At 39.6% G+C, this 20,038-nt stretch overlaps 2 protein-coding genes across 5 annotated transcripts in view; one reads left to right on the forward strand and one right to left on the reverse strand.

Moving 5' to 3' along the window:
• LOC107707153 (reticulon-1-A-like) overlaps window positions 1–13,400 on the forward strand; it is a 32,893-nt gene extending 19,493 nt beyond the window's left edge. Inside the window, exons 4-10 of one of the 3 annotated variants that reach the window (XM_016511073.1) lie at window positions 5,607–5,621; window positions 9,404–9,611; window positions 9,702–9,840; window positions 10,344–10,413; window positions 11,922–11,968; window positions 12,413–12,471; window positions 12,562–13,400. In XM_016511073.1, coding sequence (XP_016366559.1) covers window positions 5,607–5,621; window positions 9,404–9,611; window positions 9,702–9,840; window positions 10,344–10,413; window positions 11,922–11,968; window positions 12,413–12,471; window positions 12,562–12,601 — 578 coding nt within the window. In that variant the 3' untranslated portion in view covers window positions 12,602–13,400. Of the gene's footprint in view, window positions 1–1,153; window positions 1,476–5,606; window positions 5,622–9,403; window positions 9,612–9,701; window positions 9,841–10,343; window positions 10,414–11,921; window positions 11,969–12,412; window positions 12,472–12,561 lie in introns of those variants that run through there. The other 2 variants (XM_016511087.1, XM_016511080.1) reach the window with 2 other exon arrangements.
• A 361-nt stretch (window positions 13,401–13,761) lies between these two features.
• Window positions 13,762–20,038, reverse strand: part of tdrd9 (tudor domain containing 9) — a 24,744-nt gene continuing 18,467 nt past the window's right edge. For both annotated transcript variants that reach the window (XM_016511062.1, XM_016511055.1), the window contains exons 23-35: window positions 18,904–19,077; window positions 18,717–18,828; window positions 18,367–18,582; window positions 18,173–18,262; window positions 16,960–17,217; window positions 16,149–16,316; window positions 15,975–16,045; window positions 15,776–15,885; window positions 15,244–15,340; window positions 14,889–15,027; window positions 14,620–14,738; window positions 14,451–14,523; window positions 13,762–14,363 (exon numbers count right to left, since the gene is read on the reverse strand). In XM_016511062.1, coding sequence (XP_016366548.1) covers window positions 14,265–14,363; window positions 14,451–14,523; window positions 14,620–14,738; window positions 14,889–15,027; window positions 15,244–15,340; window positions 15,776–15,885; window positions 15,975–16,045; window positions 16,149–16,316; window positions 16,960–17,217; window positions 18,173–18,262; window positions 18,367–18,582; window positions 18,717–18,828; window positions 18,904–19,077 — 1,726 coding nt within the window. In that variant the 3' untranslated portion in view covers window positions 13,762–14,264. The remainder of the gene's footprint in view (window positions 14,364–14,450; window positions 14,524–14,619; window positions 14,739–14,888; window positions 15,028–15,243; window positions 15,341–15,775; window positions 15,886–15,974; window positions 16,046–16,148; window positions 16,317–16,959; window positions 17,218–18,172; window positions 18,263–18,366; window positions 18,583–18,716; window positions 18,829–18,903; window positions 19,078–20,038) is intronic.

The raw sequence follows: 20,038 nt of genomic DNA on the forward strand, positions 1-20,038 counted from the left end.
TTTTTTTTATAACTCATCCGTTTAAATTATATTAAGCCTTAAAGTTCTGCATAATTAAGGGCGTGGCCACTTGAGTGACAGGTGGATTGCCACTGCTGTCACCGTCGAACTAGGTGGGCGTGGTTTCAGCAACCAACTCCCGCCTCTTTGCCCATTTTCGATTATCCTGGAGTGACGCGCTGTGACGTGCTGCCAAGATGGCGATGACAGGCTCTGCCCACTTTGAGCTTCAGAAACGCTCTTCTGAAACCTGACGTCACAGACAATACATCCATGTTTTTATACAGTCTATGATCGTTTCCCATCATGCTTTTGATAAGCGCAGTCGGTGGAGAGCAACTGCGCTCGACTGCACAATCCGACACAGCCGTCTCGCCGTCGCGAGAGTTTTTTGGCACATGTCAGCATGACATCAGAGCAAGTCGGTGGTAACTCGGACACTTTTCTAACTGGCATGCATCTCGCGGTGATCGGTTCTGCGCAGATTTTGCTAATCTCAAACGAGCCTAATGAAAAATTCGCTATTTGATTTGTATGTTTTGCATGATGATATGATGAATGGATGGTTCATTTTTAACAGCAGATTCATGACAGGCTCTGCCCACTTTGAGCTTCAGAAACGCTCTTCTGAAACCTGACGTCACAGACAATACATCCATGTTTTTATACAGTCTATGATCGTTTCCCATCATGCTTTTGATAAGCGCAGTCGGTGGAGAGCAACTGCGCTCGACTGCACAATCCGACACAGCCGTCTCGCCGTCGCGAGAGTTTTTTGGCACATGTCAGCATGACATCAGAGCAAGTCGGTGGTAACTCGGACACTTTTCTAACTGGCATGCATCTCGCGGTGATCGGTTCTGCGCAGATTTTGCTCATCTCAAACAAGCCTGCTCTGAAAAAGCTGCGCCAGCTGAGTCAGCCGACTGCTCTCGAAACTTTGATGCTACACGTGACAGTGACGTGGCGCCGGTTAAAGTCGGACAAAATTTCTAACCGGCATGCACTGCTTCAAGTCAGCCGCCGATCGGTCTGCGCAGCGCCGCATGAAGTCGAACGCACCTTATGCCAACGTGGTCACGTGACCTCGCTAATGTTTATGTATTAGCTTTGTTAGGGTGGGGCCTCTTTGATCTGAATCAAACCCCCAACCCCCATCACGCCCCGGGCGTTGCATATGGTTCGCTCCGCTCTCTGCGGTGGAGGCTGCAGTGTTTACTGTTTCATCCAGCAGAGCAGCAACTCTCCCTCTCTTTCTCTCTGTCCGTTTCCTCACTGAGTAGCATTAGCTTGCCTCTCCTCTGCTCTCTTCTCTCCTTTCTGGCCATTCATGCCGTTCGGACGCTTGAGATAGTGGGTCTCGGGAAGATATAAGATCTGCGAAAGGGAAAAGAGAAAGACGACAGCAGCGAGAGAAACGACAGAAATGGATAAAGGGAAGAAAGAGTGCACCTGGAGCAGCTGCAGAGGGCAGGGTACAGATTTCGTGTTTGTCTGTATAAAACTGTGTTTTATGGTACTCATTTTACAACGCCTTGTGTGTTTTATGCTGTATATTTGAGCGTGTATTAGGTTTTGCGTTTTACATGAAGCCTCTGTCTCTGCGCCGGTGGGACAAAGAGAAGAGGGGAGAGGCATCTGTTTTGGGATGAGGGATGGCAGGTGGTCTGTCTGCTTCATAGTAATGCTGATATGGTAACCCCGCTGTGTCGTTAGATTAGGCTCCGTTTGCCACGGAACGGAGTTGAGGCTGTTTTTATCTTCATTCGCGGTTACAGCAGCGCTGGATGAGCCTGTCGCTGTAGCAACCAGGTCACACCCATCCTGATTACATCATTCTCTTCAACAGGCATCCATGATACCTGGAGAACGAACGAGCCTCCATGCAAGACTAAGAAATTGTGAGCTAGGATATTTTTAAAAGAAAAACAAACAGAATTCTCTAGGTTATTCTAGTACATTGGCAGGCACATTTTAAAGGGGTCATTTTAAAGATCATTATTTTGTGTATTTGGTGTAACAGAATATGTTGACATGCTTTAATGTTTTTAATGTTAATTATTTTTCAAATACTGTACATTATTGTAGGTCCTCTATGCCCCGCCTCTCTCAAACGCTTCGTTTTCTACAAAGCCCCCTCCTTTGACTCGCACTGAAACACAGCGTCTCCCTGACATGGCTGCATCCCCACGACTGCTGTTCCTGAAACCACGCCTTCTTTCTTTGTGTGCACATTTGGGCGGCATTATGCTAATATTTCCACATAGTGATGTAGATATGTGGGGGCATGTTAGAACGAGCCATTTTAGGTAGGCGTGGCTGACTCTTAACTTTTATAAAGAATATCTCTTTGGATTTGAGACTTTAGTCTTTGCAACTTTACAGATCTTCTTTATGCACCAAGAGCTTGTAACACTCCAAAGAGAAAGGAAAACTTGAAATCGCATCATATGACCCCTTTAAATGTCCACCTAGATAAATGGTGTTGGGAGGGAGTGCAGGCACTCCATTTATGGGGACTGCATTGTGTGAGTGTTGACAGTCTGTGTTTGTAAAGCTACAGTATTTGTGTATGGTTGTGTTTGCTGAAACTACTGTCTTTAACTAGATGCAAAATTCACAACATTATAATTGGCCTGACAATATTCTCGGTATAAGGCATTCTTAATGGTTTCTAGGACGTTGCTAGAGTATTCAGGGTGGTTGTTTTGGCATGGGCCAAGTGAAAAAGGAGTCCACATGAGGATTTCTATTATATTCTGGTGCCTGCTTAGATATGTTTAGGACATTTTAAACTAATGCATAGTAGATATATCTTAAATCCATTCCTAGCATTATGCGTTTAAACAATTTAGAAATTCTACTCATGATCATTTAACAGCACAAACATACATTTTTACTCTACTCAGTTTGTCTCTATATTTATGCTATTTGTATGACATCACATTTCCCCCGCATGATCGTATAACATCACTATGAAATCATTTCTTGTTTTTTGATGATTCATAAACTCTCTAGAGTCTAGACCCATCTTACTGCATTCTCATACACACAGAGACATGCATAAAGCAACACATAAATATATAAAACATTCAGTGCTGTATTTTTAAAACACTCACAGGCCTGAAGGAAGTGTTTTATTTGAACTCATCCATATACATTTGTCTGTATGAAGTAATTAAATAAAAGTAAATAAATAAAATAATTGCTCTAATGTGCTAAATAATGGATAAAACAACAGGGTTTCTAAAGCCAGGACAGAATATTCTTCCTGATTACATTTTACAAAAGCAAGCACAGTATATGTAAAATATGAAGTGGTAGATTTACCTGAATTATGCATGATTTGAGATACTGGAGTTTAGTTTAGTAGACCTTTGAATGGAAATGTGCATTTTCAATTCATTATCAATATTTAGTTATTTGTGTCTATAAATATAGAGGTATTTTTCTGCCTCAAATTAGCTTGACACACCCCTTCCCTGTTATGCGTAACCAATCAGTGAAATATTAGGAACATATATTCCCTCCAGATTTCAATTATATTAGTATCGTTTGGTGGGGCTGGATTCCATTTCCTGTTTAGCTCTGGAATTTCCAGGCTTGTGTGTGTGTTGTATGGGGTCTTTATTAGGAGCACAGTGTATGAGTACCAGGATTGTGATTGCAGTAACTCTGGTGCCTGGGTCACCTATTTTTGAGATTTTTGTGTCAGCAGCCCAGATCATTAACCGATAAGCTACTACCAACACTAATTAAAACTTAAACTGGCACAAAATGTGACAAAAACAGCGGTCATGTTGATTCAGGGAAGACTAAGTCTCTGTTAACTTGTTTTAAAGAGATTCAACAAAAACAAAATTCTGTCATTGCTATAAAACTCACCCTTGTGTTGCTACCAATCAGCATGGCATTCTTACTTTAGAGCATAAAAGAAGGTATTTTTAGATTTTTTTTTTCGATACTGTGGAAGTCAGTGGTAACCAAAATATTGGTTTCCAGCATTCTTCAAAATATCTTATTTTGTGTTCTATAAAGTAATACAATGACATTTCATTTTCATTTTTAATTGTGGTGGCAAGGTAAACAAAGACAGACCGGGAGTAAAAATGTACATGGAAAGTCAAAAATAAAGTGTCCAATGGGAATATAGTGCAGTAACTCACCATGCTTGGGCATTGTGAAGGTCAGAAGTGCAGAGAAGGTTTTAAGGCAGTCACACATGTTCCCTTTCTGGTCCAGGATGCATTTCATAGCTTCGTGTACTAGCTTAGCATTTTGCTAGCTGATTAAAACGATCTTTTTATGATGCGCTACAACAGTATATTAAGTTATTCAACCATTTTGATTGAACCTTCAGGCTTTTAGTCCCAAAGTTTTTCAGCTTCCTTGGTTCTCATTAATTTTTCCTTAGGGATTTTTTAAAAGTCTTTGATTAAAAGTTATAAGCCATGAATCAAACCAAACAGCTACAAGGTGAATCACAATATTACAAAATTTTATTTGAAGGAAAACATTATTTTAATATAAAAAGTTAAATGTACAAGACTGTGCTTAACAACTTTAATGAGAAAATGAACTACAATCCCATGGAGCATTGCAAATATGATTAAAATAAATATAAATTGGGAATGTAATTAAAATAAACACAAAATATGGAGAAATACTGATTTAAAGATGTTGATTGCGTATATAGAAACATCATACTTTGCAACTGTTGCAAAATGTGCATACATATACAAACATATACAAACATTTAAGTAGTTTGAGAGTGTAGTGAGATTAGCTAGATAATTTACAGTGCTTTAAGTTTTGCAACTTGTTTTGATTTTCTGATTTGATGCCGTTTTTTGCAGAACCATGGGTCATGTGTTTCACCAGGATTTGTGCTGTTGAACACAATTATTTAAAAAAAAGTTGAAATAATGCCAGCTAGTGGCATATGCCATTGATTAACAACCTTGTAGCTCACAGTTAGTCTGTTTTTATTAAGTCTGTTTTAAGTTATCCATAAAAAACGAAACCCCTATGGAAAAAATTAATCTGATTTTTACTTCCAGAATTTAACTGCCATACTCCATATAGGCCTTTGCCCGTGGCAATGACTTTCATTCAGGCAGTGAATGGTTGGATATAATGTTAGCCTGGTTGTCAAGCTGGATGTGCATCTCTGATGCTATAATTACACTCCGACATTTAAACACCAGCACACACGCACACAATTACCCCCCACCACCACCTTCTTATTTCAAGCTGGCCCCCTAAGCAATGTGTGTAAAGGAAACTGGAACACTGTATCTATAGCAACCGCTGCTGCCCCCTTTCTTTCTCTTCTCACACACACTCGCCACATAGGACGTATGAAACAAGGTGGATTAATTAGGTTCTGCGAAAGGGTCACACATAATTGTGATTTTTGACTGTTTGTGTTTCAGTCTGGGCTATTTGTCACCCTGTATGCTGTATGAATGTGTGTGTGTGTGTGTCCATTATTAGCCAATGGTAGTATGAGCCGGTCCCCCCCCCTCTCATTCTCTGCCTTTCTCTCTCTCCTTTTGTGTGCGTTCCCACTCACTGTCTCTCTCTCTTTTTCGTGCTGTCTGCAGTCATGGGTGGTTCAGGTCAGTAGCTCTCTCTGTCTTCTGCTAGCTTTGGAGTTTTAGAATAAAAATCAGGGATCTCTGAGACTATTGTTTGTAGTGATGGAATTAACTACAGATGTCACTGGTTTTGATGGATGGAAGTGAATTTAGTGGTGCTTTAGTGTCCATATGTGATTTTAGAGCCCATGTTAAGTCACCTAACTACTGGATATCCTTAAACAATAGTCTTATATCAGTCTGCTTTAGTTAAGTAAATACTTAAAGGTGTGTGTTAGGAAAAAGAGTGTGAAAGTTGCTATTTTTAGTCTTGTTCTATTTAGAGAGTCAGTTAACTGAAGGATTTGTCAGAACAGGCAAGTATCATCATCAGAGGTTATAGTTTAATAGTTATGTTAAAGTTGTTTTGTTTTACATTATTATTGATTAGAGACCATCAGAAGTTAAGAATAATTGACAGTGTGTTCAACGATCAGTCGAATATGAAGTCTGCACTTCATCTTGAACTTAAGCTCGAGCAAAAATCTCGAGATAAAAATGGCCGATATTTCTGCCCTCCTCTAAGCTTTGCCAGGCTAAATTTAGCCCAGCGGGACTGATGGGAGAATCACACAGGGGACTACAGATGTCATGCACACGCTAGAGTGTGACAGACCAGCTTCCGTGAGTGTGTAACGGTTTCTTCTGAAGCAGCAGCAAAAGGTGTAAAAATGCAGATGCTAAAAAAGAAAACGTACAGAAGTTACAGGGAGCTCTCGCTTGCCGCAGAGACTGAAGAGATGATTCAGAGATCTCAATCTGCTGGTTCTCATGGCAACAAGTTCTACTTGTGTTGTCTTTGTGATATTTGGCTGGAAAGGTGATGGAAAGGTGGAATGTGTTTTCCTCCAGCAGTTAGAGAAGAAAGACCTAGGCTAGTTTACAGTGCTTGAAACCTGTCAACCATCTTACACGCTTGGTTGTGAAGTATCATAATAATTTGAAAGAACTTGCATACAAGAATGCAAAGAAATTCTCTTTGGGTGACCAAATGGATGGGCCAAAATGGATGGGTCAATGCTGACCAAACAGATGGTTCGTAGCTTTTGCTATTTACACTACCGTTCAAAAGTTTGGGGTCAGTAAGATTTAAAGGGGTCATATGATGCGATTTCATTTTTTCCTTTCTCTTTAGAGTGTTACAAGCTCTTGGTGCATAAAGAAGATCTGTAAAGTTGCAAAGACTAAAGTCTCAAATCCAAAGAGATATTCTTTATAAAAGTTAAGAGTTAGCCACACCTACCTAAAACGGCTCGTTCGAACACGCCCCCACATACCTACCTCACTATGTGGGAAGATTTGCATAAAGCCCCCAAATGTTCACGCAAAGAAAGAAGGCGTAAAATAATGTTCTTTTTAGCAGCATCATATGACCCCTTTAAGAAATGGGTAATTTTAATTAGCAAGTTGCATTCGGTTGATCAAAAGTGACAATAAAAAACAATGTTACAAAAGTATTGTTTCAAATAAAACTTGCTATTCATCAAAGAACACTGAAAAAAAATCACGATCAGCATATTAGAATGATTTCCGGAGGATCATGTAACACTGAATATTGGAGTTATGGCTGCTGAAATTCAGCTTTGCTATCTCAGGAATAAGTTAACGTTTTGAAAATCCATTAAAATAAAAAAACTGGTATTTTAAATTGTAATATTTCATAATATTACCGTTTTTACTTTGTTTTTGATCAAATAAATGCAGCTTTGATTAGTATAAGAGGCTTCTATAAGAGACTCTATATTGATCAATCAGCATCCTGGACTGTAATGATTACCGCACTGATATTTGCATGCTAAATATTATACGGAAAGCAGCATGTCAGATAAGTAGTACAAGACGTTAATTCTTCATCATCAGTCAGATTCACATCAATAGCAAATACAAGCTCCAGAATGTTTCAAGTAAGGATTGGCTCTTAGAGCAGGAAAGAGCATTTGTTTTGTGTTTTGTAAGTTATATTTGGTCACTGAATGTGCTTGGTTTTAATCTGTTTAATGCATATGCTGCATGCTCCCAGTACTTGGTAAATGACTTGCTCCTGGAGAACAGTGGGACTACTTTGTAGGTTTGAATGGTAGTTGTACAGTTTTGTATCTAAATGAGTGTGAGATGCATGTTGGGGCCAGTAACCAAAAGGGTTTGAACTGAAAGGGGTGATCCTTGAGCAAGACACTTGACATTAGGTTGCGCCAAGGGGGATTACCACTGTACCTTAAGATGGTACACGTCTATAGTGACGCTGTAGAAATAAATTTATCTCCCCTATGTAGAGTGATGATAATTTCACCATAGACTAGGTTCTCTTTTTAACATTTGTTAAAACATCTCACTATGGGAACATGTTATCAGAGAACCGGGGTTACGATAGTAACCTAAAGTTTTGCCTTTTATCAGTTCCATTTTACGTGGATATACTCAAGCACTTGCCAAAACCAAACCTGCAATATAAAAGTTGTAACCTTCTTGCACCTTTCCATTCCACTGCTATATTTCTAAAAGTTTATGCAAGTATGGTGAAGGCTCATCGCTCACTTTGTGTGTGGTCATTATATTATAGCACTTCTGATAACGTGACTATTTGTACTGTCTTACCTAGACTTGTGCCGGTATTCGGTAATGCGGTATATCACGGTAACGAGCATGCACGATATTGTTATCGTGGGCACTTCTAAATACCGTGAATAATTATATATTACAAATTATTCCGAATTTTGAACCAATTAATTGCAACATGAAAATTTGATACCGGCATAACCCTAGTCTTACCCAACAGCAATAATTAACCCAGTACAGTGTGTGCACACAGATGGTTAGGGTTAGATAAGTTGACAACAGGTGCTGTGGGAGGTAGACAGGTGTGAACATATAGCCTCGAGGTTACACATTTTCTCTTCATGGAAAATGCATGATGAATACAGTCAAGAAAAAACTTCAAAAGAGAATTTTAAAATTGATTTCCAGACCTGTAAAAGTCACAATTATTGAAATGAATAAAACTAATTGAAATTTCTGATAGGGTTCCACTGTCGCCTTCTGGCTTGCTTAGTTGGGTTCTGAAAGACACTTAACTTTAAGTAGTTTATCTATATGACCACACTGACTGTCAAAACTTGAGCTGGATAGTGGCATTATTTTTTTCTGTAGAGCTGCTTTATAGCTGAATCACATCTTGCAACACTGACACTGGTATTAAACTTAAATTAAATCAACACTGAACTGATTTGAGATGAATAACATTGCTGCCTATAGCTGATCGATTAACTTCACACTTATTGATCTGAACTAACACACTATTGTCTTTGAGAGCTGCTTTACAGCAGAACCTAAATCTCCTTTGCAGAGTTTTCATAATTGCTTCTGTTATTTCCTGTTTATCTCTGTGAAGCCACTTTGACACAATCTATATTGTATAAAGTGCTATAGAAATAAAGGTTGATTCTTCAGGAATGTCATATTTCATGTACACATATAGTGAATGAGACCTTCTTTTAGTAGTGATGAGTAAATGGCTATTACATAATAAGTGTAACAAATACTAAACAGCTGCTCATTTGTGACGGCTACGTGAATAATGTTTTACAGAGCAAATAAAATAGAACAAGTGTAGAGAGACTTGCAACCTGTGATTGTGCAGATTTGATGCTGACCAATCAGGTTCATGCTGTAATTTCTCACTGTAAAATTTGTGCACAAACGTACATAAGAACTGACATGGTTCTTGTTCTGATCACACTTCTACTTGTTTTTCTCCCCCTCTTCAGTGGTAGATCTGTTACATTGGCGGGATGTGAAGCAGTCCGGGCTGGTGTTCGGCAGCGTGTTGCTGCTGCTGTTCTCTTTAACCCAGTTCAGCGTGGTGAGTGTCATAGCGTATCTCGCTCTGGCTGTCCTCTCCGCCACCATCAGTTTCCGAGTCTACAAATCAGTCCTGCAGGCAGTGCAAAAAACCGACGAGGGCCACCCCTTAAAGTTAGTCCGACACTCAGTTTGTGTCTTTCGCCTCTGTACGTATTGAGCAATGAATCTGTTCACTCACTCTCATGGCTTCTCTCTTTTCAGGGCCTATCTGGAGGTGGAGATCGCTCTGTCTGCAGATCAGATCAGTAAGTATGTGGATAAGACCCAGCTGTACATCAACTCCACCATGAAGGAGCTTCGCAGGCTATTCCTGGTTCAGGATCTGGTCGATTCCATAAAGGTGAAAACATGCTAGCTGATGAACATTCCTCAACATTCCTGAGTATTTCATTCCCTAATTTTCTGTGATACTTCTGCAATTTCAATGTGAAAGCCAAACTCGTGATAACCTTTAGTATTAAAGGTGCACTCTCTAATTCTGTTTCACTGGTTGAACAGTAGTCTTGAAACCTATTGGCATGGAGTATTACACAAAAGATTTCAGTTACAGGAAATAACTATTTGCAGGCATATTCTGGAACCAAAAGTGGCCAATCATTTTTGAGGTTGCATTCGGCTCATGTGATTTTAAACCATGAGTGGCGCCCACCCAATGTAGAATAAAGCAGCAGTTTTAGGCCAGTAATATGACTGCAGTCTTCATCTCATGTAGGTTTACATCATTTTAAAGATATGTAAGTGCTGTTAATTTTGTTAGACAGTGGGAAGGAGTTACTGAGTGTTCATTTAAAAGATTTAAAAGCTGTGAAGATAATTTGACATTATATGTGTGTGTGTGTTTAGTTTGCAGTGTTGATGTGGTTGTTGACCTATGTTGGAGCTCTGTTTAATGGCCTGACCCTGTTGATTCTGGGTAAGAAAACAGCCAAACACACACTACCATTCAAAAGTTTAGGGCAGGGGTTTTCAACCTTTTAGGAAATGCGCCCCAAGTTTGTCTAATTTCACTCGCGGCCCACCAACATTCAACAACCCCCCCCCCCTTATTAAAATTAACATAAAAGCAAATATCCATTAAAGCTATTAAAGCAGCAAACAATTTTTCTTTTGCTCTATTTGATTAACATTATTTACATAACCTTAAAACACGTGAGAATGAAAAACTTTCTTGAGAAAGCAGCACTGGCCTGATCGTTAAGATAGTTTTGGGGGGCTAAGGTGACAGATAGGGGAGCTGGCCGTCGCCATCTTGGCAGCGCGTCAATGCACGTCACTCCCCGATTATCGAAAATGGGCAAAGAAGCGGGAGCAGGTTGCTGAAGCCACGCCCACCTAGCCCGACGGTGGTGACAGCAGCTGCAATCCACCTGTCACTCAATTATGCAGAACTTTAAGGCTTAATATAATTTAAACGGATGAGTTATAAAAAAATTCACCCCCCTCACAGTTGTCATCAAGGGCAAAATTAGCTATATAGACCAAAATCATTTTTTGAACCAGGCTGTAAACATGTTTTTTTCTGCTGTAAAGTTGGGCATTTTAACATGGGGAGTCTATGGGATTGACTCCCTTTTGCAGCCAGCCTCTAGCGGCCAGTTGATGAATTACAGTTTAAGTCACTTCCTTGTTGGCTTCACGAGAGAGAGGGGGAGGTTGCCGCTTGGTCAATAAGCGTGACCAGGTTTTCACAACAAAACCCGCCTAATTGCTACTCAAAACTAGCCCAAAACTACAAAACGCAGAAAATGTTACCAAGTAGCCCAATTCGGACTTGGCAACACTGAGCGTGACCGATACTCGAGCCAACTCTGCTCTAACTGTCGACTAGCAGTGGGAGTCAGATTGCCCCCTAGTGGATGGCTAAAGATTTGTTAACTCATTCATAAATTCTCAAGGGAACGTCTCTGAATTAACTGATGCTTGCGCCCCCCTTGACAGGTGCTGGCGCCCCACAGGTTGAAAACCCCTGGTTTAGGGTTGGTAAGATTTTAAAATGTTTTGTAAAAGAGTCACTTAGGCTCGCCAAGGCTGCATTTATTTGATCAAATATACAGAAGGAAACATTATTACAATTATTATACACAGTACACATTTTTCCTGCTCTAAACCAGTGGGTGGAGTCAGCTAGTTGGAATTTTAAATGAAAAGTTGATAACCTTTCTCCTATATCAGTGCCGATTCTTAATGAAGAAATGATTTTCTAAAAAATGTTTAACAGTTTTTATTGTGCTGTGCGTTTGCTGTCTGATTTCCATCCAAATCTGAAGTACACTCAAAATACCATGTCAAACACACACACACACTGCTGTAGGTCAGGGTGTTATAACCTCAAACAACTGTAATCAAGTGACATCACACAGCATTCTGGGAGCGCTGCTCAGTTGTCCTGACTGTATCTCTCCTTGGTCTTTCTCTCTTTAGCGGTGGTTTCCATGTTTACCATGCCACTGGTTTACGAGAAGTACCAGGTAATGTTTTCCCAATCCCCACAACTATCTTTTTTTAGGGTCCATGTTTTGCCACAATATCAGAACTTAGGATATTGATTCCTATAACAGTGAAATTTCATGATACTCATTATCAATTTTGAGTGATAACATGCTATTAAACATTCAACTTAAAAAAAAAAAAAGCTACAATAATTTAACAAAGTAGTGAATTATGTAAACTTGTTTCCGCCACTGGATTAAAAAAAAAACACAATTCTGACTTTTTTCTCGCAATTTAGTTAATATCTTGTAATTCTTTTTTTATTCTGCCACAAAATAAAAAGGTAATTAAATCTGATTTTTTTTTTTGCAGAAACAAGCTTCCATAGCGAATGATTTTCTTTTGGTGTAGTTGTTTTTGTATCAATTCTTTTGACATCCATATTGTGTATGGTGAATCCTCACTCATTCTCTCCCTTTCAGACACAGATTGATCAGTACTTAGGACTGGTGCGCACCCAGGTTAACTCGATAATGGGAAAGTGAGTTCTGTATAAATATTATTGATATTCTATTATTTTATTTTATTTTTACTTTTAATTAACCTGCCTAATTTTCTGTTTGCTTTTCAGGATTAGAGAAAAGGTTCCTGGGGCCAAAAAGAAGGAATAAACTTTTCGCTTCTGTATAAGTAAACACTATAGCCAGTAAAATCTACAACTTTGCCAGCATTGAAGGACCCCAACTACACAGGAGGCCAAAGTCACCTAAAAAAAACAAGTTAGTTAACGGCACCAATAACCCCCCCACCCCCTCCCACTGTTGCCAGTCACCGGTGAAGCCCTGCATAAGTAACTAACACTGATTCACATAAATTACACCTTGTGGGCGATTGTAGAGCTATAGATATACCAGAGGGACACACACAGTGCTTCTCTCTTCCATTGCTTCTGATTTAAGTGCATGAAGTCCAGTCTTGAGTAAATATTTGCTATCTCTGCAGTGCTCTTCCTCTGCTTTATTTTGCAGTGCATATTTCCTGCTGTAAAATGTGACACGAAAATGAAAATCATGCCTGTCATATAATCTTCTGCTGCCATGTCAATTAATCGCTTCAATTCACCGTCACTGGTAGAGTGGCTCTGTGTACAGACATACTTAATAGCGTGTTGAATTGTGGATTTTGTTTTTGTTCTTTTCTGTGTATTCGAGCACAATGATCATTTGAAGATGTTATTACTAAATGTGTAACTGTAATTTTTTGCAGAACTGTAGGGATACATGTAGGTGTTTAAAGACGAGCTTTGTGGTCCTTCTCTAGGGCACCTGATTGTCAGACTGCAGAGCTCCAGCTGTACTAAACTCTGTCCAACTTTGTACGATGTTCAGTGTTCAATTATTTTAAAGTCTTTAACTATTTGCACTCTGTATTTAATTAACGAATGGGAAAAAATAAATGTTCCTTAATGTAGGAGGGTTTGTGTTTTGTGATTCATAGCAAATGAACTATGAATGAGACGGTCATTATGGGACAGAGTAAAGGTCTTTGCACACAGAGTCCGAAATTTTTGCACGTTAAAAAATAAATACGACCCCACGTTGTGTCAATCACGTTTACGCATTGCCTCCGAAACTTTCGTCCGTCATAAAAAAATTCGGACCAGGTTCGATTTTCTGCGTTTTCGCATCCGTAGCAAGCATTTTTATAGCAAAGGATGACGAATACGAAAAAAGAAAAAAAAAAACGCATACGAAAATTTCCAACTCTGTGTGTAAGGACCTTGAGACTTGGTTCTATTTATTGGTTGTTAACTGGATAGATGCAGATTTAATCGTACAGCTTCAGACGGCTTGGAATATAGTGCTAATTGGTGAACTACTCATATTTGAGCTTTCAACCTGGGTAGAGACAGCAAAGTAATTTCTGAAAAATAAATAAATCTTTACCTTGAGAAAAAAAAAAAAAAAGAGTCCAGGAATTTGAACAAATTATTTACTGTACACATTCAACTACAGCAACAACAGTCAACTCAGCTTACAGCTAAATTAAAACGGACATCGTTTTAAAACAGAACATCTAAATTAGCAGCAAGTTTTTTTAAGAACAAAAAAGTGCAGTCAAATAATATTTTTCCAGCAAAGATTGATGAACCCTGAATTGTGCAAATGAAATTTTTTCTCAAGTAACAAATGACTGGCAAAACAAAAATACTGCACATTTAATAGAAGTAACATTCAAGCTTTTAGATCATCTACTTTCTTCTAAAACTGAAAACCCCACAATATCTCTTTTGCAATACTAGGAGACTCTAGATTCTCTTGTGTATGATGCTCCTCACATGTTCAGTAAGGTGATTGGATGCAGCTGAAATAGCACACCTTTGGATTTCCCATCATCCTTCTCCTGCAGCTCCATCTGCTGGGAGCGATCCACCTGATGACACACATGGTGAAGAACCCAATGAACTCATTCTAATAAGAGCTTTAGGGAATAAATACTTTAGGAATGGATGATTTATACCTGGTTCCATTTCTTGAATTTCTCATAGTACACAGGTGTACACTCTGGTCTGGGGGGGTTTTTAATGAATAGTCTAAAGAGAAAGAATCACAGATGTTTCTAGGTTAGTATTCCCATGTAATGGAGACTCTCAAATGTCTCAGGAGGAGGGTGGATGGTGATCGAGTACCCAACAAGTCGTTCCCGGGCCTCCTCCTGAAGGCTGCTGATCTTGTCAGGACTCAGGTTTGTCAGGCCATTTGGTCCGTCACACACCAGCTTGTTCACTGTGCCTCTCAAAGCATTTATCTACACATACACATCATTTGTTAAAACTATGCATAATCTAGACATTTTATGATGCAACCTACTCTAGCTAAGAGCCTTACTTATACAGGTAAAGCCTGACATGCAAAACTGACCTCTGAATGCATAATAATCACACACACCAAAACATACCTCTGTGATGTCCTCAAAATCAAACTTGACATCAAAGGCAAGCTCAATGTCATGTTCAGGCAGCATTGCATTTTGGGAAACGGAGTTCCAGCCCAGCCCGCACAGAGCACCAGTAAAACCGGTCCTGTCCTCATTAGTACTGCGGAGTACATCTCCGTGTAATTAAACTCAGCGGACACATTCAAATGTTCATATTATGCAATAAAGGATAGTTATGACGATAAACAATTGTGGGTTGCAATTTGCATGGGTAGTTTTGACATCTTGTGAAAATTTGCATTTGCATTTTTTTCTTTAAAGAATGATGTGAGAAATCAACGCAAGTGAGAGTGAGTGTTTTTATGGTGACTGTTACCGCAGTTCCATGACAGGGGTGAAGAGCATAGTAACAATGGAGGGAAGGCCGGGGATATGAGGCATCAGAGATGTTTCCTTCAGCAAGACACGAGAACCTGTACCATGAATTGAATCATGAATTAGACAAAAAAAAAAAGACATGAAATTTAGTTCAGCTACCAAATTACCACTAATCTTACCAGCTGTGGTAACTTAAAATTAGCCACCGATATAAAAATAAATGAATAAAATAAAACTAATTAAATTATAGGCATATTTTAAAATGTAATTTATTTCTGTGATGGCAAAGCTGAATTTTCATCAGCCATTACTCCAGTCTTCAGTGTCACCTTCAGAAACCATTCTAATACTGTTTGCTGCTCAGGAAACTTTTCCTATTATCATATTTCCTGAATTTAATGCATCCTTGCTGAATAAAAGTTAATTTTCAAAAACAAAAATCTTACTAACCCCAATCTTTTGAATGGTAGTGTACATTACGTTTACTATGACAAACCCAACCAATTGTTATCATGTGATTGTGTGCACACCTGATGCGCTGAGAGACACAGTTGCAGCCACCAACATCCTCTCATGCCAGTTCTGTGGACTTTCATTCACCATTACAGAGTTAATACCGTCCCTCTCAATGCCAACAGCCCTGCAAACAAAACCACAACAATTACTACCATCCTTTCCTGGGATGCAACTTGTGTGTAACTTTCTGTGAAATGGACAGGCAGGTTTTACCTGAAGTTGCTGATCCTGCTCATGCTGTGAAAGCTGACCTTATGTGGGCTGCTGGGACCATAAACTAAAGCCTGCAGAGTGACAGAACAGAACCTTTAGAACACAAAAAATACACACCACAGTTTAAACAGCACAGTTTGATTGTAGGCGATTACAGGGCTGCTATGCCAGCACCTTGCACTTGGGGGCACTGCTGCTAGAGGCACAAAAGTGCTGAAGGAGCTCGTTGATGAGCAGCTTGTCTTCCTCCATCCTGCTGTTCAAGGAACCACTAGTAGAACTAGGGGTGAATCTGCCACTGGCCATGTCCTCATACAGAGATATCAGAACCTCATGGGACTGCTGCAAATACACAAAAAGAGAAGCATAAACAGTGACCTGGCTGATTTCAGTTCAGGATGTTTTAAGAGACTTGCAAACGTTAAAATATTTTCTCTTATCTATGGGGACTTGATTCCACCAAGGTTGAGATTTAAACTCACAATTCTGAAGAAAAAAAATACAAGTCAGAATTGTGAGATATAAAATCACAGTTCTTAGGCTAAAAGTCTGAATTGTGAGATGTACTCAATTTAGGGAAAAAAGTCAGAACTGTAAGAAGTGAACGCATAATTACCAATTTAAAACTTGCCATTGCAAAATATAAACTCGCAATTATGAGAAAAGAGATTTGTGAGAAATAAACATGCAATTTGGAGGGAAAAAAAGTGTGAACTGTGACATGTAAACTCACAATTATGAATAACTTGCAATTGCGAGTTAAAAACTGAGCGAAAAACACAAACTGGAAGTAAGAAAAAGCTTTCATACTTAGTTTAATGAACCATAAATAATTTAAAACTTAAAGCAGAAATATTTTGGTACATATTTCAGGAGTTATTCATTGATGCTAGGCAAAAGAGGACTATAAAATGTTAAAAACTGAATTAAAATTAATTCAAGAAAACTTGTCAGGTGGACATTACTGTGGTGGTGGCATGGTTACCTGACTCTCAAAGCTTTCAGGTACGTGACGGGCATATCCCTCCTGCACCAGAAGGTCCGCCACACTGACATCGCCCGCCTCCGTAGAGATGTGCAGGTCGACACGCATGACGCCATGCAGAATGGAGTAAAGGGACACAATGGCAGAGCGGCTGCTAGTGAGCGTCTTAAAACGGTTACGTGCCCGGCTGCTCCAACGACCGCCCAGAATCAGCGAATGTGCAGACGGACCCATGCCTGCGATGCAAAACTCCTGTGCCTGCAATGAAACATGCAGGTACAGATTATGGCTCATTGAAATCCATAGAAAATCCAGCTGTAATAGAGAGCTGAGAGATATACCATATATTCACAACGACTCTGTTGGCGACAAATGTAAGCAGCTTCACGGATACTGCAATAATTTTAATTAATGTTTTATTTGGACAGTAATTTGCCAAAACACGTCTGCCAAGGATTCATTTTTAAGCGAATATTTGAGTGTTAAGACTAACGGCCCAATCACACCAAGGACAATAACTATAATTAAAGTTTTAATAATTGTTTTAATTCTACCCCACAATTATAACAATGATTGTGGAACAATCTATCTATACATAGCAGATTTTTAATTTTATTTAACCTTTTACAGGAACCATACTGAATCTACTTAACTACAACAGGGCTCTAGACTCATTCTTCCCACTGGTCGCTCTTTTGCAACTAGCTTTCTCAGTTAGTCACACGAGCACATCACTTGGTAACTTTTTTTTTTTTTTGCTGGTTTAAGCGGTGGTCTTTTACTTTATTTTAGTGTGAAAACCAAATCCTCCGTCTGCCATCATTTCCTCAATATTAGCGTCATTTTTACTTACCTTCGCGCTCGTGCTGACGCGGCAAGTATAAACCAGGCTCTACACCTGAAGCACTCGCACTGAAAGCACCTCTCTTCACGTGATCATTGAAATCTGAGTCCTGCTACAATGTGCCACAGCTCTGCAGCACGGAGCAGACACTTTGGAGCAGTGCAGACCATGCACTCCCACAAATGCGACCACATCAAGTTTTGACTCGCACATTCTCAAAAAATTGTCGCAGTCTAGAGCCCTGTACAATGGCTGTTTGGGTAAAATTCTAAACATTCCAAAATTTTATTTTTTCGCTATATTGCTGAGCCTTAATAAAGAAAACTTTTTCTTTTTAAAATGTAAAAATCTGGGGGGGGAAATACGTACTTGAAAAGGAGGAGTCATGAGGTCAGATGGGAGCTCTCTCAGACTGCTGCACGGGACCACAGAGGTGTTACCAAAATCCACAAAAAATACCTGCACACATATATACATATAGAGCAATAGTTATAGATATGACTTCATGTTTTGTTCTGCATTGGAACATTGTGAGCGTGCATACGTGTGTGTGTGGCATGTACCTCTACATTGCTGCCAAGGATGTGCAGTACTTTGGCTCTATAGTATTTGGCCATTTGCTGTCCATCTTTGAAGGGGGCCACACACAGCAGGTTTGGATAAAGAGAGACCGATACAGGTCTCAGATCTCTTATGTTTAGGGCTGCTGTTAACTGGCACTGTTTCTCTACGCTGCTCTCATCTGTCCGAAAGCCCCAAAAATGGCCTACATCGATCACCTACAAACAATTATACACATTAATGACCTGCACACTGCTCACAAAGATGAACCAAGAATGGGTCATAATTAGGCCACATTTCTCTAAAAGCCTTTAAAATCTTTTAAAAACAAAATGAAGAAGTTAGTCTTCACCTCTGTGATGTTAATGATAAAATCCCTGCTGGATGGAAGTTTCTCTGGATTTACAGTGCTGCTCAGAACTCCAACAGGAGACACAGCATGGCTCTGAACATCCACGTTAACCCTGAAAGAGAGGTTTTTGTTTGAAAACTTCATGCGTCTTTGATAAGGTCTGTGTGTATTGTGGACTTGCGGCTACCTTGTGTAACGTAGGTGTGTGATGGGCTTTCCTTTAGCGTGGGCCTCCACCTCGTCTGCGTGGTGCACCTGCAGCTGGAGCGCTGGAGTTTGCCGTGCTCGCAGCAGTGCCAACAAGACCTCAGGTAATACGCCTGTCTCCCTCACACAAGAGCGATAAAACTCCACATACGCTCTGCAAAAAATAATTTTTTTTGCAATGTTTTGTCTCATAATCCTGAGTTTACATCTTGTAATTGGAGTTCTCTCCTCACAATTCTGACTTTTTTTTCTTCTCAGAATTGCAAGTTAACATCTCATAATTCTGACTTAAAATTGCAAGTTTATTACACAAATCTGACTTTATTGCTCGCAATTTCGAGTATACTGTATATCTTACAACTCTGAGTTAACATTTTGCAACACTGACTTTTTTTCTAAGAAATCTTTATTTTGATAAAAGTATATACAGTATCTCTTTTAAGAGGCACCTAATTTTGTTGATGAAAGTACTTGTTTGTATTACAAAATGCATATTTAGTTCAAGAAATGCTTTGGAATATTCCATTTCACATTCCTATTAAGGCATGATATCACTTATTACAATATTGCACGCCCAATGCACCCAAGTAGGCATGGGACGATAACCGGTTTCAAGGTATACCGCGGTTTGGAAAAGTCACGGTTTCAAACCACAAAAATTTTCCGTTATACCGTTCCTGCAGTATGCGCAGTTTTTTTACGTGTTGTCAAAGACGGAAAGTGCAGGACTCCCTCAGTTGTGTGCAGCGAAGAGCGTAGCGAGTCACACGACCCCTCCCCCTCCGGTAGGCGCGAGCGGAGTCACCTGTGTGTAGGATGGCCGAAGGAGATGAATCCCTGGAACTTTTTCCCCCGTCGAAAAAGACGAAGTCTGTCGTATGGGAATTTTTCGGGTAACGTAGACTAACCATGCTCCGTACAGATGACGTTTTAGCGCCGATCGCTAAATAAATACTTCCAAGTCGAACATAAACTATATATCTGTATCTTTCACCCCCGATCAAGACAGAGACCCACCTGCCATTTGTTTCAGTGTTGAAATAAATACTATTTGGCTTGCTACCGAGGCAGATAACATGGCTAATTAACTAGCTAACGTCAACTAGTTTCCTCCC

Source organism: Sinocyclocheilus rhinocerous, unplaced genomic scaffold (genome assembly GCF_001515625.1).
Source record: "Sinocyclocheilus rhinocerous isolate Xijiao unplaced genomic scaffold, SAMN03320098_v1.1 scaffold1243, whole genome shotgun sequence".
NCBI classification, from domain to species: domain Eukaryota; kingdom Metazoa; phylum Chordata; class Actinopteri; order Cypriniformes; family Cyprinidae; genus Sinocyclocheilus; species Sinocyclocheilus rhinocerous.